Source organism: Chroicocephalus ridibundus, chromosome 12, assembly GCF_963924245.1.
Source record: "Chroicocephalus ridibundus chromosome 12, bChrRid1.1, whole genome shotgun sequence".
NCBI classification, from domain to species: domain Eukaryota; kingdom Metazoa; phylum Chordata; class Aves; order Charadriiformes; family Laridae; genus Chroicocephalus; species Chroicocephalus ridibundus.
This window is the reverse complement of record NC_086295.1, coordinates 7,934,936-7,957,255: the sequence shown is the minus strand read 5'-3', so window position 1 is coordinate 7,957,255 and position 22,320 is coordinate 7,934,936. Positions and strand designations below refer to the sequence as shown.

At 38.3% G+C, this 22,320-nt stretch overlaps 1 protein-coding gene across 5 annotated transcripts in view; it reads left to right on the top strand.

Moving 5' to 3' along the window:
* The window catches only part of TSHZ2 (teashirt zinc finger homeobox 2), a 231,752-nt gene that overhangs the window by 123,725 nt on the left and 85,707 nt on the right, over positions 1 to 22,320 (top strand). For 3 of the 5 annotated variants that reach the window (XR_010073041.1, XM_063349964.1, XM_063349967.1), the window contains exon 2: positions 14,005 to 17,083. Coding sequence is in view for 4 of the 5 variants with exons in the window: in XM_063349964.1 (XP_063206034.1) it covers positions 14,005 to 17,075 (3,071 nt within the window). In the remaining variant the exon portion in view is untranslated. Of the gene's footprint in view, positions 1 to 14,004; positions 18,112 to 22,320 lie in introns of those variants that run through there. The other 2 variants (XM_063349968.1, XM_063349966.1) reach the window with 2 other exon arrangements.

The window sequence follows — 22,320 nt, the reverse complement described above, 5'->3', positions numbered from 1 at the left end:
GTGGCCATGCTGTTTGCCAGGAGTGTGAGGGCTTTCGAGTAACAGCTACATGAATGATTTTTTTTTTTTTAATTACTGCTATTTTGGATATGTTGTTAGAGAGTTTAGGAGGTAGGCACTTCCTACTTCCACTCTTATTGGCAGCAAAAAATGAATACATATACTTGTGTGTATACATATCCACCAGACAAAAAGAAACACTAGCAACAAGAAGCGGTTCTGTACAGAGAGAGCCAAGAAAAATAAAACATAGAGCCAATTCTTCCTCTGCCTAAATCCATTTGCTTCAAAAGAATTACACCAGTAAGAAATTCACCCTATTGTACATGGAAAAGTTAATATATCATAAACATCTGAAAAATTACTAGAAATGCAACCCAAGTATGGGCAAAGCACACTCCAGGTTGGAGTCAGGCTTGTCTCATCAATGCATGAAGCCTGATAGACCCCAACAGCTGGTTGAAATGAGCTGACTCTCTAGGTAACCGCTTTGAGAAGTTTGCCTTTCTGCATCTGTAAGATGGTTTCCCGCTCCTGCGGTATCGTAGCTCTAACAGTGGCCACGGTGAGGTCTGATAGCATGTGGCTGTTGGCAGCTGTGGAACATGCAAACTGGGGTCTCCTGAACAGGGTCGTTGGGAGGACTTTTCTGTTTGGGCACATACTTTGGAGAAGGGCTGTTGGTGTGCAGCAGTGCTGCCTTGCCTGGGGGCATTAATGCTGCCGCCACGCTATGCTTATGGACCAAAGTCATTAGACTGTAAGTGAGTTGCCAAGAGATCTAGCTTGTTTAAACTCAATTTTTCTGAGGCAGCAGCAAAGATGGCCATTTTTGCTGATTCTTCTCCCAGTGAGTGTTTATAGACTCTTGCTTGTAAGAGGCAGAGTATTAAAATATAGTGAATTCTTAAATAATGAGATAAAAGTAGTTTCAGTCTTTCTGTATCTTCTTATTTTAAACATGTTTTTCTCTCGTAATTTGTGCAACAGATTTCCAATCAGTATAAGGGAACTGGTTGCACAGAAGGAGCAATGAACTGGCAGTACAATACATGTGGAAAAATTCAAAAATTCAAATATAGACTAGTCGAATTCCAGCTGTGCATTGGTGGATACATACAGTAATTAGCCCAGGTAGACAAGGCAAGTTGGTAGTCATTCAAAAAAAATCTTATGCCGGTAGTAACTAGATCTGTGACTAACTAGATCTTTGCCTTCATTTAGATTTTAGCATAGATTGATAAACACATTAAAAATTCAATTCCTTTAGGTGTTATTCCTGGTAGAAATAGAGGGAATCAGCCAGAAATGCTTTGAAAGGAAAGTATTGTTTGGATTTCAACCTAGTGGATAAACTGAAAGTGTTTAGACAGTCAATAATGAAGTGTTGTTGGCCTCTAGTCTGTAATAAATGCTTCAATTTTATAGTTCCAAATCAACTTTACCCATAAAATCTCAAAGGACTTTCTCTACTTAGCAAGTCAACTAGGACTTAGTCTCCATAGCCAGTGTATCCTCATGTATTATCGAAAAAAGCTGTGCAGATCTAAGCTTACACAACTCCTACTGATATAAAAAAATTTTTTTTGGAAGTTTTACTTTCACGTTATTAGTAGTTAGTCCAAAATCCATATTAGATTTTTTGTCATCAATAATTGGATTATTGATAGCAAAAGGATTTTGCTGGTGTGAAGTCCAATCCTCAATAAAATTATTTGGTGAGTTTCAGTTCAAGAAGTAGTCAAGTTAATGTGCGAGTCGTTCGTTTTATTAAACAGTTCTTGTTCAACATTTCTCCATTTTTACTATCATTGTGCACTTACCACTCTTTGTTTCTATATGATTTCAGACATTGCTTCAGGGGTCTTAACCTAAATATAAGTGCAGATCCTGTAACACACTCTTACAATATGTACACAGTTTGAACATGGATGGAAATGTAGCGTGCAAAATCCCTTGTAATGCCTCATTTTCTAAATGCCCTCTGCATCCATTTCCCCCACAACTTCAAGGAAGTAGACTGGTTTTTCATACCAATTCTTTCTGAATGCCCCGATATAATCCTGCTCTGTTCCTCCTCCTGATTTCCAGCCAAATTTCAAGGAAAAGCATTATACAAGGATTCACCTATTGTCATAGAGGTTAAAGCCCTGTCCACGTTTAAGGAAACCCTCTTGGACTGATCTCTGCTCTGCACTTGTTTCGTTTGATTTATCTTCTGTTGTTTGTAGTTTCACTGATCACTTTCTTATTACTTTTACACTTCCATCCATTTCAGTTTTGTTCTCCTTTTCGAGCGATTTCTTATACCACCCCTGCCACCTGCTCCCACCTGATGAATTGTCTGCTCAAACTGTTGATCTTGACCTGGCATGGTCTCTTCCACAGAAAATAAATGATGCCACACAGACATATAATGATGCCTTAATAAACATCCCAGGTACATTTGCTCCTCCGCAGAAGTGCAGAGCTTGAAAGGTGGTGTCCCAAATGCATGCTGATGCCCGGGAGGCAGTGAAGTGGAGGAGGTAGGAATTAAAACAAAAATGGAGAAGTTTTGCTCTTTGTGTGTATTTAACCACACTTGAAAATTCCCTGGACCTTTTTTCCAAGCTCTTGTCTGTACTTATATTTGTGATTACTAGAAACAGCAATAAATATATTTTAATTCTTTAAACATTTTAAATGGATTTTTTTAATAGCTTTTTTTTAATAGCTTTTTTTTAATATATTTGGGCTTGCCTGCAGCAGCAATGCATTTTTCAGAAAGTCAGTATTATGAGTAATTTGATAGAGGTCAGATGCCCTCTGTTGCTTTTCCTTTCAAATTCTGAGTGAGGCCCCAGCAAAAAAATGCAGGGAAGTTTATGAAGTTTTTTATTCTGTTGCAGAGTTGGATAGTAGAGACGGTTAATCCACTCTTTCAGCTCTTTCAGGATTTTAGCGTCTGGATTTTTGATCCATTAGACTTCTTTGCGAATTCCCGCAGGCCTTAAATCCAGTTATGATGGATATAATATACAGCTTTTCTGTACCCAGTGCGGTCCCTCGCTTCAGCAGTGGTTACATCATGATACCTGTGCTGAAGAAGTCGTTTCTGTCAGTAAGTGACCTTTCTGATTATTGGATTTTTTTACCATAACTCATAGTTGTTATTTCTTGCTGAGATTCAGGAAAAGCTGATCCTGTGCAGCTGCAGCCTCCTGTTGTTGCTGCCTGGTTTTTTTATGCTTTGTCCCATATGATAAATTTCAGTTATCACTTAGGACAGGGCAGGAATGCAACACTGAGGCTCTGGTGATTATGATCTGTAAATGATCTGTGTACTGGCCCTGGATCTAAGTCCTTCCTTGGATCATTTGAGACACAATTTAAAAGAACACGGCTTAATATTTGTGTTTCAATCATTTTTCTTTTTTTTATTCTTTGAAATTTTTGTTATTTTAATAGTCTTGATGGATACTTGGAAACTATATTTATTTTCCATATCAGTTGGAAGCTTTTTCTTTTGACATGGATTGATCTGTTTTGCACAAGTTTCTTGCAGAATGGAACCAACAGTACTAATTTAACTACTGATAATTATTAGTATTCTTAGTATTAATAGGCCTTCATATCTGCAAGGAAACAGTAGGGTAGCATCCCAGATTGTCTGGGAAGACAAAGGAAAGCCCTGGAGGATATCAAAACTGGGACCTTTTTGGGGCAGGAAGACTTTCGTTCCATGTTGGTAAAAGACTTTTGTAGGGCAGTATTGGTGTTGAGGGCAGTACGTTAATAAATTTACAATGGTAATAATAAAGATGCAGTATATTTGCCTGATCTATGAAGAGAGTGATACGATTCCTGCAAAACTTCAGGTAAAAATGGTTGCAAGTCGGTGCTGCCAAAGCCAGCACCAGCACGCCTGCGGTCATGCCTCTCGCAGAGGGAGTATTTCAGGCGGGACCTTAAAAGAAGTTATTTCCGTCTTTGAAACAGATTTTAAAGATGGTAGATTGATTCTTATCACAGTTGCTGCAGCCTTTTCACCATTGACTGTAATAAGAGGCAAAAAGCAGGATGAGGCCCTCTGTGTGTCCCCTTCCTTGGGTAGAGAAATGTCCAAACATCATGTAGGTGGATTTATAGGTATTGTATATATTAAATACTCTTTTGGGTGGCTTGTTTGGGTATCCCACATTCTGACGACAGGGTAAGGGATAAAAAAGAAACCTGTGGACTAGAATTAGTAGGTGATCCCACTCTGACCCGGGCTGTGTCAGTGCCAGCAGGAGGAAAGCCTTCTCTTTAATGAAACTTCGTTACCTGAGGACTCTGTTCTTTTCCACAGCATGGACTGAGTTTTGGCTGTTGTATGTGAATGGTGTTGTGCATGTACAGGCTGTATATTTGAAGGAGATGTTTTGACCTTTCTCATCTCTGGCTGGCGTTGCAAAGATGGAGTGATGTAGAACAGAGATTGTGTGACAGAGTAATAATAAGAAAGAATCTGACTGCCAGTTGCTCATTACTGGATCTCTTTTAAATGCCAGAACCTTCTATGTTTGCCTTCAAACAACACTGAGCACCTAAATCACCATAGTAAACAGATATAGAAAGAGACAGAAAGGTTAAAAGTATACTCATAATCTCTTGCTTTTCCTCCTAAACATGTTTGATAGCAATATTGTTTCTTAAAAACAATATGACCTCATTTGTAAAGCAATATTCATGCTAAACTAGTCAGCTGTTAAATATACCCAGCACTGTGCATTATTATGAAGCTAAACCAGAATTTCAATTATTTTCTGGACACATTTAAAATTATAATACTTTACTGGGTTAGTGTTATAGTTCATCCAAATTACTCACAAAGTATCATATCAATCTCTTGCAACTGCTTATTGCTTACATATCTGAGAAGTTAGTCCAAGTAAGATGCGGTCTGGGGTAATGACCTTCATGCGGGCTTAGTGCTTTGATGGTTATGTGGCTGTAAGTGCAGGGATGTCTGATGGTCAAAAGTCAACGTTTGTTGGCCATAATATTTGTCACAAAAGAAACAGACTATTCATTTGGACTAACATTTGCAACAGTTAACAGTGTGTTCCTGAAAGGAAAATAAAGAGGGAAATAAAACACTTGATGATCTGTGTATTCTTCACTAGTGTTCCTTTTACGCTGAAATCCCAGCAAGGGAAAATTCACACTTCAAAATTATTTGCAGTTTTTTATTGCCTGGAATGCAAGATCAAAACAAAGCAAGAAGATGAGGAAGATATATTTCATTACACTCCCACTTTCTACTTATGTACCTTATCTGAAGAGATGTTAAGAGACAAATGATGTTGCGTCCATGGCTTAACCAACTATGAGTAACCAGCGTAGATTTATGAAGGTTACTGGCAAGTATGCCTTAAAGCAGATCTCACTGGAGCTGCACCATGGCTGTGTATCTAAAGGGAAAATCAAAAGGCCCACTGCCCTTTAGACAAATGTTATAATAATAGTGTACTTTTAAAGCCATATTAATATTTTTTAAAAATAGGCTGTAATACTAGGTCCTAGTCAACAAGTTATTGCAAGGAGCTTGCATTTTATGCACATCAATTCTGCACTTTAATAAATACGTGTAAGAAGTGCTGTTGGCTTCATCTCTACCCATCGCTGGATCGTGAAGCTGAGCACTCAAGTAGCTCTAGATTTTCAGTTCACCATACAAGCACAATTCGCTTCCCTGTGTGCTCCTGCAGAACGTGTGCAAGAAGCAGCATTTTCCAGTTCAACAGGCAGGAAGGCTGGGATTTTGAAGAGAAAATGGCTTTTCATGGAGGTTATCCATAAAAACATCTGAGCTTTGAACTGACCCTGTGTGACTTGCAAGAGGCCGCCTCAGCAATCAGTGGCAGATGCCGGAGTTATCACACTTGAGCCTGTCTCTTAGCCCATTGCTCTGGCGGGTTTTCTATCAAGGCTGACTCACTTAATCCTTAGTCACATTACCGAAATCAGGCTGCTATTGTTTACGTATTAATAATTGATTATTAAGTAATTATGGCAGCGTAGGATCATCATGCCTCTCTTTACGGCAGGTAAGCCTATCTACTCTTACTCCAAATGGGACAAACGTAACGTGTTCATGAGCTTTCTTGAATTGGGGGTTAAATTCTCCTGCATGAGACTAGGTACTCTGCTGTATTCAGCCAAGCTAGTCTGTTTTGAATTGGAGAGGCCAAGAAATAAGCAGCCTTTTAAAAATAATAATCAAATAATTTGTCTCTCACATTGTGCTATTCAATGCACTGAACAAGCATCAGTTATTAACAGAAACAGTAATTTCCCCCAGTAGCAGACCATACCTAAACACTCAAAAAGAACTGTGTGAAGGGCTAGTGCTTCAAGATTTTTACACATTGAACATAGTAATGAAAAGGAATATGATTATATGGATCTATTTTTAGAATAAACGCTGTGCTTTTATACACAGAATTCTTCACTCTGATCAAGAGCCTTTCAGGGAAAGCGTTGATCTTTCACTGTTTTATTACACCTATATGTCCAGCTTCAAGTGGACCCCACATCAATTAAAAGCCAGGGCCCAACTCTTTTCAAGGGGAATATGTTGTCAAGAAATGTTGTCCATGAGATAAGACATGGATTCAGTAGAAATGAGTCAAAGATTATTTTTTTTTAGGGTAAAAAGCAAGTGTCCATAAACATAATCCTCATCTTCTTTCTATTTATACTTGTATTTAATATAAATGTGCTTCATTACTGGAGAGCAGTCTTCACGGCCATACAATAGCAAACAAATTCTTCAGAAGCATCTTTAATTATTCATTTGGCTGTACTATATTTTATGCTACTTTTCATAAATGTTAATCTTTATTATTGCCCTACCAGGAAAAAAAGAAAGAAGGAAAGAAATACCTGTTATTAAATGACCTATCAGGCTGACATGGATAAATGTTGGTAGCTATTTAATTGTTTCCCATCTGCAGTTTTATACAGTTTCTATCAAACTGAAGGGTAATTTTTTTAGTAGCTGCTTATTTTAAATGTACAAAACCCTTGTGTGTAATTCCATTAGCTGCCCTACAGCATTGCAATCTACAGTTTCCCTGAGGCTGTTGTGAAATATTGATGAAATCCTTGCTTTTGTGGCTTCCTCTGATACACTAAACATTTGTCTGATGTTAGTTGAACTTGAATGGATCTGTTCAGAGTTATATCAGTAGTGACTTCAAAGGCTGTAAGGCTGTTACAGTTTTTTTTTTACAAACTGAAGTTTCAAAGCCTTACCATGTGGTACTTTAAAAAAACAAAGTTCATATCAAATGAACCAAAGTGCTAGCAATACACTGGTAAGACTCATTACAATTTCAATTTATATAGATATATATTTTTTTGCTATTCTGATTGGTAGCTTATGCCATTTAAAGAAATTTAGATTGGTATTTGGGGGAACCTAGGATAATGAACGAGGGAAAACATAATTTGAAACTTGGATTTTAAATGAGGTAATCTATAAATTTACAAAGCCACTCTGCTGTTTTCCACAACAATAAATAGGACACGAGAAAACAGAAGAGAGGCAAAGAGAGACAAAAGTTTCAGACTTATGTTTTCATCAGTAAAGTGATTTACACTGGGGCAATTAAAATGACTAACGAGGAAAACATATTTGCTGCTACTCTTATTCCTTTAACTGTTCAGGACCAAACCGCATTTTGGAAAGCACCCTTTGCGCCTCTACTAGCAATTAAGTGCAACGCGTATTGATGTTGGGGCGATGTGACGACTGCATGATGCCTGTCGAAACTTCGCCGGGCGAGGACTTTGGTGCGAGGGCCGGGCGGGGGGGGCGGACGGGGCAGGGGCTGCGGCTCCGGAGCACCAAAGACCTGTCGAGGTGGAGTTCTTTGCGTTCAAGTGGTGCAACGGTTCGTAGCTTTCATTAGAAGCGTGTTTGTTGAAAATGCAATCTGGAGAATGTCAAACACCTTCAGCTGGTTGAAACTATGAAATTGTAAGTTCTAGGGCTTTGTAGAAAATAACAAACAGAGATGTTTCTAACCAAAGGCAAATTATTCAGTTACACTGTAAGCCTTCGTGTAAGGAACTTGAACCATTGGCTCTGAACATGGTTAAATCCATTTCTGCAACAGCTGGCAATTCGGCCATTCAAACTGACTGAATACAGAGCAAGGCAAATATGACTGAAGCTGACTTTTTTTTGCAGTGCAATAACTGACTATGTAAACAACATCATCCTTGAGGAAAATTATTCAAGAAAACACTCCATAATAATTCTGTTATGTCCTGCTATGGACTGTTAGTTCAGGGTGCATCAGCTCACCTCTCTTTTTCCAGTATTCCTTATGTTTGGGTTTTTTCCTGTTTTATTATTCATTTTGCTTCAAGTTTATGGGTTGCTCACAAGCCAGTTCCCTGCACATATGCTTCCAGCCACTGATCATTTTCATTTGACTCATAACTGTGTAGGATGCAATGTACAAAAGACATAATCTGTTCTCCTTTGTGCTGCTAAAAGTCCCACTGAAGCTACTGGATATTTTGCCTTCTTAACCGGTAGGAAATTGGACATTTAATAGAAAACTTTATAATACAATTCTAATTAGAGTACAACAAAATTAAAGCCCAAAATTGCCTCATTTCAGCACATATAAATAGTGGTTATGGCTTCATGGAATTGCCTTTGGGTGTTAAAATTCAGTTATGGCAGAAGCCACTCCAGGTTTCCTTGCTCCTAAGCCGCAGTGTCTTGCAAGCTTGGCACCGCAGAGGTTGCTTCTCTCCTCCAGCTGTGGCTTGGTAGTGGATGTTCCTTTTGCTACTCTGCAAGAGACAAAAATTCGTGCCCCAGTATCAGCTGCTGTAACTGTTTGAAAAACAAAGTTCTAAAAAAAAAAAGGACAAGAGAATACTGGGAAAATCTCTCCTTTGAGATAACAAGTTGTTTTAGACACAAAATTGCATCACTAGGGTGGTGATTGAAACTTCCTTACTGACCCACTGCAAAACGAATTTGAATGTGAAGGTAAACTGTAATAGCAGTAAAAGGTGCAAATAATTTCCCATTTTGCAATATAATTGACTGGCCTCCCAGAAAAGAGGCAGTTGAGCATATTCAGCCTTTTCTGAGGTTTTGAGAACATCTAAAACCTTGTTGAGGACGCACATGGCTTTAGGAATAAACCTCACACTTACTGGGATGTTTAGACCAGATGACAGAGGTGCTCCTTCATCTCCTACACCCATGATTCAGAGCCGGGCGCTCTCTGCTCCCTCCGTGGGGAGAATGGTAGCCTTTCCCTGCATTTTTTTTCCATCTTGCAGAACTTAACAGAAAGTTATTTCCCTGGTACAGAAATTGTTAACATAGTTTAAAAAGCTCTGAAATCATATAATTCACCCTTGTGTTACAAATTTCATGCTTTGAGAGTTCTTTCCATGAAACTCTATTGCATTTCCAGAGTGCTGCATTGGTTTTAGTCCTGTTAAATGCCAAAATGTCTTTGATATAAGAATTATGCAACAGAGTGGGAATTTTTTTTCCTCAGTTGCCAATTTATCTCTTGAGTTGATTTTCAAACTGGGATGAATCTAAAGCTACGAACTTTTACAAGGAGCCAGGCTAAGATTTGTCTTTGGGTAGCTAATGTGGTTAGACATTTTTGGGAAAAAGGAATGAGAAGTGGTCATGATCCATTATCTGCATGAAATATTTCAGAGAAAGAAACAGCTTCTGCCAAACACAAGAAGATGTTTGAGCTGAAGCCAGACAAGAAGGAAACAAGATCACCTTATAGAACTGTGAGATTGCTCTACTAATGATGTTATTTCGAGTACAACTGGAATATATATATGAAGAAGTGCAGATGGTGCATGGATTTTACATGGATTAGCAGTGTTGTTCTGGACAATGATTCACTGTCCCTTTTCTTGGCAGAAAATAAGTTTTCCAGTCTTGGAAAGAAACATGTATATGTATATATATTTTAAGACATGTTTTTCTATGAGGAAAAAGAGCAAATTTGAGTGAAAATAGCATCCACTGGTGGAAAAGTTAACAGTCAGAATGAACACTTTAGAAAAAAGGTGTATTCACACTCTACAATTCAAGGTCAGAAGTGATGTATAACGTGGTGCAGATCAGTCAGGGGTGCGAGGGCCTGAAAGTCAGCACTGGATTCAGCATCACTGGGAGCTTGGCTTAGTGCTGTCTGCATAGTAGGGTCAAGGCTTCAAGGTGGATATGGATGGAGTTTTAGACCCTTAAGTTCAAAAAAGAGTTTTTGCAGGTGTATTAACTGGACCTGCTTTCTTTTAGTTACTTTGTAGAAATATGCTAGAAATATCGAAGAAAATGTTATCTTTTGAAGAATAAAGAATCAGCTGTTTATTTCTAACCTTTTCCTACAAAAGCAGGTTTCTTGAGTTACCATGAATCCAATCCAGAATTGTATTTATTATTATTATCCATATGATAATATTATCCTTACTGATGTCATGATTTTGACATATGCTATCTTGGGATCAATCAGTGCTAAAGCCAAATACTTTATTTCCTTTTAGGAAGCCAGAAATTGCTTCCATTCAATTCTCTGAAGCTCCTGGGTTTTGTCCAGTCTTCAAGGTAGCGAAATTTCAGTCTCCCACTTCTTCGGGACTGCACATTGCCCATCTTGCATCCCTGCCTAGGCCTGTTTAATTTTGGTGGGAAAAATTCTCATCTGGGAAAAGGAGGAAGCATTCGTCTGGTTACTGAGTTTGGATTTCTTTAATTTTATTTTTTTTTTCCTGTTAAGACAGCTATACGTGAGCATCTCAGAGGTTTGGAATGTCAGAATAAGCCTGGAGGAGAACTGGTGGGAAGAGAACGGGTCACTCAGCAATTTATTATACGGACATCCGTATGACGTGCAAAATTTATGTTACTTATTACAGACACTGCATTTAAAGCATGTGGGTGTGTAGGCTTAAGACACCCTTTACTTATGAAATAAATAATGCAAAGTCCACTTAAATTAATGTTATTTCTGTTAAATAGCTACATCAGTTCATATCAAACTTCATGTCTAATGAAATCTTACTAAAAAACTCTGTTTGAAGGACACATGCATGTCTTGTACCCTAGGTTGTCTGCACAGAAGAGGTCTCCACTGTCCTTAAAATGCCCACAGCAATTTAAATCATTTAAATAAACAGAAATGGTTTTACAAGTAGGATACTGAAATGCGTTTTTAAAGCTGCCCAGAACCCTTAACCATTAAAATGGAGCTGACTGATGGTTTTGTGAAATTTTGATGGTGCTTTCTAATAAGTTACTTTTACCACTTTCATAAGATTGTGTCTGTATCTTATACAGACACAGAAAAAAAGGATTTCTCAGCACGAGTTACTCTTCTGTAAAGGTTATAGTAAACATGTCAATGCCTAATTAAGCAGAAAATTTTATCTGTATTGTGGGGGATGTGCAGCTGTCTGGTACTTCTGCTTCTCCTAGGAAATCCTTTTAGAAGGACAAAGGATATTGTGAGAAAGAAACTACTGTATGCATCTTCCAAAGAAAAAAATTACCTTCTGGTGAAAAATGGGTTAATAGCATTCAAAGAATTGGTGCTGAAATGGGGAATCAAATTTGCACTGACCCAAAACTGTGTGAATGCTATTTGTTGTCTGTTTTGTCTGATTCCTTCATTGGATTCCCTCCTTATTTTTGTTTTGCTCGGTATAATATGCTTGGCACTGTGATACATCCTGGCAAGGGGCCAGCGTCGCTACCTACGCCGTACAGTGTCTCTAACACCGCGAGAACCATGTCAGTCCTGCTCATCAGTTCGTGCTGCTTGTTTAACAAGGTTACTACTCATGACGTGTAGGAGCTTTTGCCGCCTCCATGTCCCTCCGTTCTCCTTGTCCCCCTGAAAAACATACGAACTCAGAAAAGGGTACATGGCAAGTGTTATCTGGTTATTAGGGAAGAAGATTAGGGAGGAGAAAAAAATATTTTGTTCTTAGTGTTGTCTTTGCTGCCCGCCTCAGCCTGATCATCTGTAAATGGAGCTACTAGGATTTGCTGTACCCCAACAAACTACTAAAAGGCTTATTTTTTAATATTTAACACTTAGTATTTAGCTCCTTCGCTGAAAGCGTCTGCTGAAGAGCACAGTGTTCCTGCTGCTGATTATAAGACAACTCCTGTATGTTTCTTAGCCCATCCACAGAGAGCGCCATCATTTCCCGCTTCTTATACTGCAGCTTCATCCAGGAAGCAGTTCCTCTAGTTCTGGTTCATCCCTTTGGCTTGATGGTAAACGCGTGTTGGTAGGGGTGAGATACGCATGCAAATAAACTGAAAAATTGGAACACCTATCTGAAAAAACTGTGGAGGGCTTTGTCCATAAGTTAATCAAAATGCTTCTACCTTTTCTGACCATCCCTTTTGACATGCTAAAAGGATACCCTTTGTGCAGGAGTACTAAATTCAAGAGAGCAAAATGAGCCAGGTTCTCAAAGAGCCATAAAATAGGTTTTCTTAGAAGATGGGAAGGAATTGGATTTTGAACAAGTAACACTTTTAGGCTTATTTACCTTGTGCTCTCTTAGCTTTGAGGGTTACTCCACAGTTACGAATACTAGAGCTTTATTTTATGTTTGCTTAGTTATTTTCAAGGGCAGCTTTGATTTGGGGGGTTTGGCCTTTTTTTTTTTTTCATACTTACTGGACACAAAAAAGCTCGATCTTAAGCAAACACAACAAAGTACCGCCGAGGCTGCCGTGCAGTCACTAGGATTAGCAGCACTGTGCTTGCAGCTACCTGGAAGAGCTCATCAACCTATCTGCCATGAAGACCTGTGCTTCTGAAATCAACATTTAATTTTGATGAGTGGCTGTCAATAGTAGTGAATTGTTTCAATGTCTGCTTGCGTTGGGCATAATGGCTGTGCAGTGGCTGTTAAAAAAAATTACACTGGCAGTTTGCGAAAACATATCTGAACCACTCGTTCTGCTCCGTCCCTTCTTGTGGGGGTCTGGGAGTGAACTGCTGACCGTGTCGAGTCATTGTGAATTTACCCACTGACTGCAATGGACCCAGTTCACCCGTAAAAATCCTCTTGTCTCATTCTCCAGTCTGTTTTTAACCAGGTTATTTCCTGTAACTTAGGCAAAATTACTGCTGATATAAGGCCAGAAACAAAATGAAACTGAATTCCTTAATTAATTTTAAAATTTACGGCTCTTCTAGTATCAAATTTATCTTATTAATTAAATAGTTAATTTGTCAAAGAAAATCTTTCTGGACTTGTTCTGCTTTTCCAGTTTTACAGTTTACTTTGGTCTACCTCTGTAACATCCTAATACCTTGTGTAACTTCCAAGGGTTCTTGCCCTGAAATTTATGTATTTGTTTTTATTGAAGCACAATTTGCTTTTATGGTACACAGTACACTACTTTTATAAACAAAAGAGTTCCACTTATGCCTATTAGTGCTTTCAGATATTGTATTTTGACATATAAATTATTTGTGTACATTCTAAAGTGCATTTTTAGGTGTTCGAATGGCAAAAGGTTACTGTACCTAGATGATGCTATGAACCAGGAAGACTGTGGCAGTTATTTTTCTTTTGTTCTTTGCCAATTCTACCTTTTCTCTCACTGAGGCTAAAAACAATTTGATAGAATTGAAGCTTTTAGTATAAACTTTAAATTCTTACATATGAATTTTCCAACTGTCCCATTACAGGACAGTTAGAATTATACTCCCATGACAGGAAAATTATTAACTCAGAATCCCTGGCAGTTATAAAGACTTACGATCATCTGCCAATATAAAAAGAGACATCATTTGGCTTTTTTCACTTCCAGAACTAACAGGCAATAAAGTAGTAGAATAAAACGAAGTCTGATAAAGAAAACACATAGTGAAACTAGAAAGCTTGAACTGTAGCATTCTCCATTAACAAGTTATTTCATATATTGACATTACATTTCAGGTTATGTCCAAGAGGAAGATTTAAAGGAAGAGGAAGATATAAAGGAGGAGGAAGATGATGATGACGACAACAACTCAACTGCTCAACTCCAGGGCAGCAATGACACTGGCACGGATGAGGAACACGAAGTGGGTCCTGAGCAGAAAGGGAACTTTAGTTACCAGAATTCCCCTGGCAGTCATATATCTAACCAGGACGCGGAAAATGAATCACTACTAAGTGACAGTAGTGACCACGTGGCAGATATTAAAAGCATTTGCTCTAGAGAGCCGCAGGACCCAAAAAACAGCGCCCATCCCAAAGCCCAGAATGAAGCACATGATTGCATGGACAAAATGACAGCGGTCTATGCCAACATACTGTCAGACTCTTATTGGACAGGCTTAGGGCTGGGTTTCAAGTTGTCTAACTCTGAAAAGAGGAGTTGTGACAACAGAAATGGAGGGAACAAAGCTGATTTTGATTGGCACCAAGACGCACTGTCAAAAAGCTTACAGCAGAATTTACCTTCCAGACCTGTCTCGAAACCCAACCTGTTCAGCTCGGTCCAGCTCTACAGGCAGAGCAGCAAAATGTGTGGAACTGTGTTCACGGGCGCCAGCCGGTTTCGGTGCCGGCAGTGCAGCGCTGCCTATGACACATTGGTAGAACTAACAGTCCATATGAATGAGACAGGTCACTACCAAGATGACAACCATAAAAAGGACAAGCACAGACCTACCAGCTACTCAAAGCCCCGAAAAAGGGCTTTCCAGGACATGGACAAGGAAGATGCACAAAAAGTACTGAAATGTATGTTCTGTGGTGACTCTTTTGATTCCCTTCAAGATCTGAGTGTTCATATGATAAAAACAAAACATTACCAAAAAGTGCCTTTGAAGGAGCCGGTACCAACCATTTCTTCAAAAATGGTCACTCCAGCAAAGAAACGTGTGTTTGATGTTAACAGGCCTTGTTCCCCTGATTCCACAACAGGGTCTTTCTCAGATACTTTTTCTCCTCAGAAGAATGCGAATCTGCAGTTATCATCTAACAACCGCTACGGCTACCAGAATGGCGCCAGCTATACATGGCAGTTTGAGGCCTGCAAATCCCAGATTTTGAAGTGTATGGAATGCGGAAGTTCCCATGATACCTTGCAGCAGCTCACGACCCACATGATGGTCACTGGCCATTTCTTGAAAGTCACAAGTTCAGCTTCAAAGAAAGGAAAGCAACTTGTTCTGGATCCTTTGGCTGTGGAAAAAATGCAATCACTGTCTGAAGCACCAGCCAATGACAGCCCAGTTTCAAAATCAACCAGTAAATCATCTGCAGAGTGCATAGCTCCCACCTCTGAGCTAAAAAAAGAAAGTAAAAAAGACAAAGCTGATGACGCAAACAAAGAGGAGAAAGCAGTAAAAACTGAAGAGTATGAAGATACTCTTCAGAAACCACTGGATCCCACAATGAAATACCAGTACCTCAGAGAAGAAGATTTAGAAGATGGTTCAAAGGGTGGTGGGGACATTTTAAAGTCCTTGGAGAACACTGTCACGACAGCCATCAACAAAGCTCAAAATGGAGCACCCAGCTGGAGTGCATATCCCAGCATCCATGCAGCTTATCAGCTCTCAGAAGGAGCTAAGCCGTCTTTGCCTGTGGGTTCCCAAGTACTGCAAATCAGGCCAACAATCACCAATAAATTAAGGCCCATAGCTCCAAAGTGGAAGGTCATGCCTCTGGTCCCTATTTCAGCAAATGTGGCCCAGTGCACTCAAGTGAAGAAGGAAACTGATGACAAGGAGGAGGTACAAAAGGACTATGCTAAAGAGGGCATCCAACCTGAGCCTGCCTCACTCAGCCAGAGCGAGAGAGAACCTCTCCTCAAATCTGAAGCCTCTGCAGAGCCAAAAAAGACAGAACCGTGTCCCTTGAAAGAAGAAGACAAAATTAAAGAGGACAGCGGAAAAGAAAAACCAGTCCTCAAGGAACCAACAGCATCTTCTCTTAGTAATGGTTGTGCTGCTGCCAACCATTCGTCTGACCTGCCTTGTGTCAACCCTCTCAGTGCGCTGCAGTCAGTACTGAACAATCACTTGGGCAAAGCCACTGAGCCTTTACGGCCTCAATCCAACTCCAGCCCCAGCTCTAGCACAATTTCTATGTTCCACAAGCCTAATCTAAATATGATGGAGAAGCCAGTTTTATCTCCTGCTCCAACCCCACCAAAGCCTGCAAATGTATCCAGGCACTATTTGTTTGAAAACAATGATCAGCCTATTGACCTGACCAAATCCAAAGGCAAGAAAGCTGAGTCAGCTCAAGCACAATCTTGTACTTCTCCACCTCAAAAACATGCTCTGTCTGACATTGCTGACATGGTCAAAGTTCTTCCCAAAGCTACTACACCAAAACCTGCTGCATCTTCAAGGATCCCATCTATGAAACTGGAAATAGATGTCCGACGCTTTGAGGATGTCTCAACGGAAGTCTCCACTCTGCATAAAAGGAAGGGCAGACAGTCAAACTGGAACCCTCAGCATCTTCTCATTTTGCAAGCTCAGTTTGCTTCCAGCCTCTTCCAGACATCTGAAGGTAAATATTTATTATCAGATCTAGGCCCACAAGAGCGCATGCAGATTTCAAAATTTACTGGACTGTCAATGACCACCATCAGCCATTGGTTGGCAAATGTCAAGTATCAACTTCGGAAAACCGGAGGAACAAAGTTTTTGAAAAACATGGACAAAGGACATCCAGTCTTTTATTGCAGCGACTGTGCATCTCAGTTTCGAACCCCATCTACTTACATTAGCCACTTAGAATCTCACCTAGGTTTCCAAATGAAAGACATGAACAGGCTGGCTGTGGAGCAGCAAACCAAGGTAGAGCAAGAAATCTCCAGAGTTTCAGTTCAAAGGTCTCCTGAAACAATAGCTGGAGAAGAGGACACAGACTCTAAGTTCAAATGTAAGTTGTGCTGTCGGACATTTGCGAGCAAACATGCAGTAAAACTTCATCTAAGCAAAACACACAGCAAGTCACCAGAACACCATTCACAATTTGTAGCAGAAGTGGATGAAGAATAACTCTTAAGGTATGCATGCTCTATAGCGAGTTTTAATTTCATCATTTTAAGGAGGCTTCATAAGACATTTGTACTTTCTTAAATGTAGGAAAACAGTATAAAATGCATAATGTACTCCTGCTTCATTAATCTAATTGCATGTACATATCCATTTTATAATGTTTTCAAGAAGAGAGCTTGGTAAATGCATAACCACACTGCCCTATATAGAAAAGTTGCTTCTTATTAGTATTTTCAAAATAGCTGTTTTCCCAGTTCTCACTCTCTTTCTTGTTTCTAAGAATTAATTGTTTCATGTCCTGTGCGCTTCAATGTGGAATGCAAAAACTAAATGCTACTCTTTGCAATGAGAATGAAAAAAGCACTGAAAACCAAAAGATTAGTACCTCCTTCAATGCTAACACGCCAGTAAATCTGATTTTGATGGGGGAAAAGAAGACAATTTAAATGTCAAATTAGCAAAATCTTAATTGTCACAAGTTTCTCATAATCTCAAACCCAGCCTCAAGAATCTACAAATAACTCTGAAAAGTTTGTATCTAGAAATTTGGTTATTCTTTTGTTGATATTTGGATATTCCGTTTTGTAAAATATTTTCATATTTTACACTTACTTAAACACTTACTATTGTGAGTGGCCTTTTTTGTCACATCACTTTAACCTAGCTCTCCATCATTCCTTTTTTAATCTTTAAGATGTTTGATTATATTTTGTTTCATGTTGGTGGGAGCGCTAGTCAATCCATAAACGTCACTGACTTCAGTGCAAGTTTTCATATAACCCGGGGGGGGTTAATGCTTAATTGAGGAAGCAGCTAGATCTTTTTACAAGCTTAATATTTCAAAGACCTGTTAGTAGGATACTTCTACGTTAGTGTTGCTATTCTTTGCTGAAAGATACACCAACCGGAGTACTGCCACAACCAATGTTTATAACATGTAATGTAATATTCGGATGACACACAATTTTTGCATTTTTAATTTTACTTGATTCACAAACTTGAATATTCTTGATTTAAATAAATATGCAGAACATCAACTAAAAGTCCAAATAGAAGTTTTTTGTTCTAACGAGTTTATTTCCAGCAAGGCTCTGTTAGTCATTCCCAACAGTATCTCCAGCAGACTCAGGCTCCTCTTCTGTTTGCAGAATAATCATGTGCAGATTCAGATTTTCTCCAACGTGTTCATTACTTGAATAACATTCGGAAAATGAATTCGTCAGACAGTCAAAATTAAAGATGTGTTGTGAGTTGTCACTTACGCCACCTGCTATTGTGGCTATTCTCTGGCTAATTAAGGGTGCAAGCACTTTGAGGATGAATACCCGTTTGTGTGAAGATTTCACATTTGTTTGCTGCAAATATTCATGAAGCTTTAAGAAACAATTTCTGTGTACAGAGCCAGCACAAGGACTATGCATCACTTAAGCCCCATTAAAAAGGCTACTTTTGAATAATTTAAACCACTAATCAAAGGGTTACTTTGGGATGGGTAATAGAAGCTATTACTATAGAGTATAACGTCAGTATTCAAGCGCAATAAGATTTAAGTTTTGCATACATCTTGTGCGTGCTGTCTGCATTTGACTGGATTTATCCTTCCTGCATATTTTAGCCAGCAAAATTCCATCTAACTCAAAAGGAGTTTGTTTTCTAAAGAGGGCTAAAACCTTTAAGTTTCCATTTTGGCATTTTTCACCCAATGTTAGAACTCAACAAATACATGTTCCTTGTTTATCTGACCATTCAAAATCAACATACCTGACAAAATATCAGAAGACTACAAGAGATTGGTTAGGAAAAATATACCATACTTTATTTCCTTCCCCACCAGTTAATGATTATTAAGATTCTGACATTCATAGTTTTCACACAAGAGATACCAGAGCAAACCAATAATTTGGGTACTATCAAACAAAAGCTATCTGCCAAATATATTAATATAACAGTTATTTTGGCACATTCATGGCTTAATACATGACAAATCTTTCAGATTTGGTCTTAAAAGCACCGTGTTATTAGTAAGAGGCAAACCAAACACCCACCTTTATAAACATGCTACTATTTCTGAAGATTTGGGGAACAAATACAAAGGAAAAAAAAGCTCCAAGGAAAAAAAGTGGTTCCTGCATTGTAATAAGCTGCACAGACACATCGCGGGTATTATTCAGGAGATATGTAACTACACAAATAAGGTACTGTCCTTCCTGCCTTTGGGTACTGAGAAATCGCTGTCCTCTTAATACTCATCCATTTCTAATTTATATCAAGATGCAGGTTGTATGTTACCTTTGAAAAAATATATTTAAATTGCAATGACAGACTGATAGCACTGTTATCTGGAACTATAATTTTAGTTGGTATGCATGATAGCACAAATTGTATGAAATGATGGGGTATTTTGGATAGCATTGTAAGGATTTTATTACAGTTTTGGAGCCGTAAGCCTATCGAAGTTCTGACTATGTTAGAATTGTGAAGGCCAGAGTTCATCCATACGGTTTCTTCCTGAGATCTGCAAGGAGACTAAATCAAAAAACAGGGATTTTCAGAGTTTACTTATTCTTACCATGGTATTTTTAAGATTCAGTATACATTTGAATAATAACATAGAGGAGAGCACAGTATTTAGAAGCAAGAAATATAAAGCATACTGAGATTCTTAAAACACGCATGTGCATTTGCATATACTTCTTCTAGGCAATATTGTAGTGAAATAGAAATAAAAATAGAGAAAATATATGGAAATAAATGGAAATAAAACCGTGGAAAGAGTACTTAAAGTATAGGAATATATAAAATACTTCCTATATTTCAATAAAATTTACTATTAAAGGTTATATTTTAAAATTTTAGCTATCATTAAAAATATAAATTAATAATCTGGTTTAGTACTGTAGAAAAATGTGTTATGTATATGAATTTATTTTTAAGACCTCTGTGAGGCTTTTAATAAGAAATTTGCTATAAATTCTTTTTAAATGTAAAGACATTTATATCTGTTTTATATTCATCTTTGGTGTTTTCTTGAATTCTTCTAACTGATATGGGTTTAGTAATGTAAAATTATGTGTAATATACAACAGTCAGATGTTTCTATTCTCTTTCATTTAACCTGCTTCAAATTTGGTTTTACTGCTATTCTTCAAAGAAAACCCACGAACATTATGGAACATGGCTTTAATTGGAAGTAATTTGTATGTGGACTTATACCTTTGAAGAACATTTGTTCATTTTTTCAACTAAATTAGAATTTTTGTGTTGTCCTGAGTAAAAAAAAAAAAAAAAAAAAAAAAAGACAAGGCAGAATTGTATTTCTCACTTTAAATTCAGGTGAGATTGGCTATAAACTGGTTGGTAACCAAAGCTATCTGTGGTCTTATCTACAACTTTTTATAGAAATAAGTCTCTCTAGAGCCAAATTTACCAACTTGATTGGGGAGATTTCTTTTTCAAAAGACCCCGATAAGTAAACAAGCAGCTACCTGAGATGAACTAATTTGAAAGTAAGGCTGCTGCAAAACAAAAAAATGAGTCATAATGATAAACAGTTTTTCTCTCTGTTTCCTCCTTTGTCTTTTTTTAACCATCAAGTTTAAAGCTTCTACAGTGCTTTTTTTCTACTTTATAGGAGACAACTGACATTCTGTGGTAAATGGAAGAAAGAGCAGAGCAGAACTGAAAATCCTCTAATGCACTGACACTAACTTGCCCTCTATTGTTGAAAATGAGCAGGCAATCATGATTGTTCATCAAATGGCTCCTAATGCAGTTAAAGCATTCAGCTATAATTTCTCCTTGCATTTATAATTACTGTCATAGACTGCACACCTCAGTGAGCAGATTAAAGCTATAAACTATTTAGCCGTAGCTTTAAGATGAGGAACTTGATTTGTCTGGCAGCAGTTATTTGTTAGAGAGCTTGACACTTCACATAAAAATGACTCAACTTGATGAAGAACAATGCAGTTTAAGCAATGCAGTGATTTTAAATCAGTCATTATACCACGCCCTGTAAGAATTGCAAAGCAATTTGTTAAATGATATATAGGACACGTAGATAACTGTATGTGTTAAGTATACCAAAATAGAAGATTTTTTTCTTCTGTGGATTTTATTTTCTCATTCCTCTGAAACAGTAGGAGCTGCTCCGAACATCATGTTCCACAATTAGCCAATGTTGGTGTTACACGGGCAAGGATAATTGTGTGAATTAGTCGTCCAAAACTATATTTTAGAGAATTTAGCTTGCTCGTCATCTTTCATTTCTTCTTACCAAGAAACATTAGAAACTGAGAGACCCCTTTCAGGAGCATCAGACGTGATGGGAGGCAGCTGCCTGTAAGTTGTGTACATCACAATTTTGTAAGCAGAATTTACCTACAAAACTGAGGGTTCTCACCTCGTCATCAGCCAAAAAGAAAGGGTTCATTGCAATGAAAGTCTTGATTATTCAGTTCAAATGAGACTTTTCTGACAACCTCTTGGTGGAAAATGATGACTTCTCAATGGTAAAAAAATTCTGTGGGGAAGTCCCATTTTCAAATAGACTTTTCTTGGTATAAACTGGGTAAAATTGCTGAGCACCACAAAGCAGAGAAGAGGAGACAGGGGAATAGGAAGAGGAGTAGGCTGGTCTTTCTGCTGTGCTGGAGGAGAGACACAGAGCCCATTCTCAGCAAGGAACTACCTCCAACCCATCACTCATCCCTCAAAATAGTCCTGTTCTGGTGAAGCCTCAGTTCCCCTAATCCTTTGAGATTTATCACTGTTTCCCCAAGTGGTAGATCAGGATATTTTTTTAATTTAATATTTTTAAATCTTCAAAATTTTCCTGGATAGCATTTTTTTAATCTAGCAATAGTCCTTGTAAAACCAGTCATAGTGTGTTCTTAGCTTCCCTGAGAGCAGGGTCAGGCCAGATGATACATCAGAGTGTGTCTGCACAGATCAGTGCAGATTTACTTGCTTTTTACCAATACTACAGGTTGCCATTAAGACCGGTATTATTTAACATTGCACTAGCGCATCCAACCCATGAGGTCAACCCATATAGTTTCTAGGCTCTGTATGGGCATACTATATATGACAGTTCCTGCCCCAAGAAGGCAGGAAGCCTTCTGCTCACAGAAACAGCAACTTTTAAGTATTTCGACCAGATTTTAACTGACCTTGAATAGCACCTACCTCCTCAAGCATTCAGTATTCACAAGGATATCAAGATCTTGCTTTCTCCTTGCTGCGT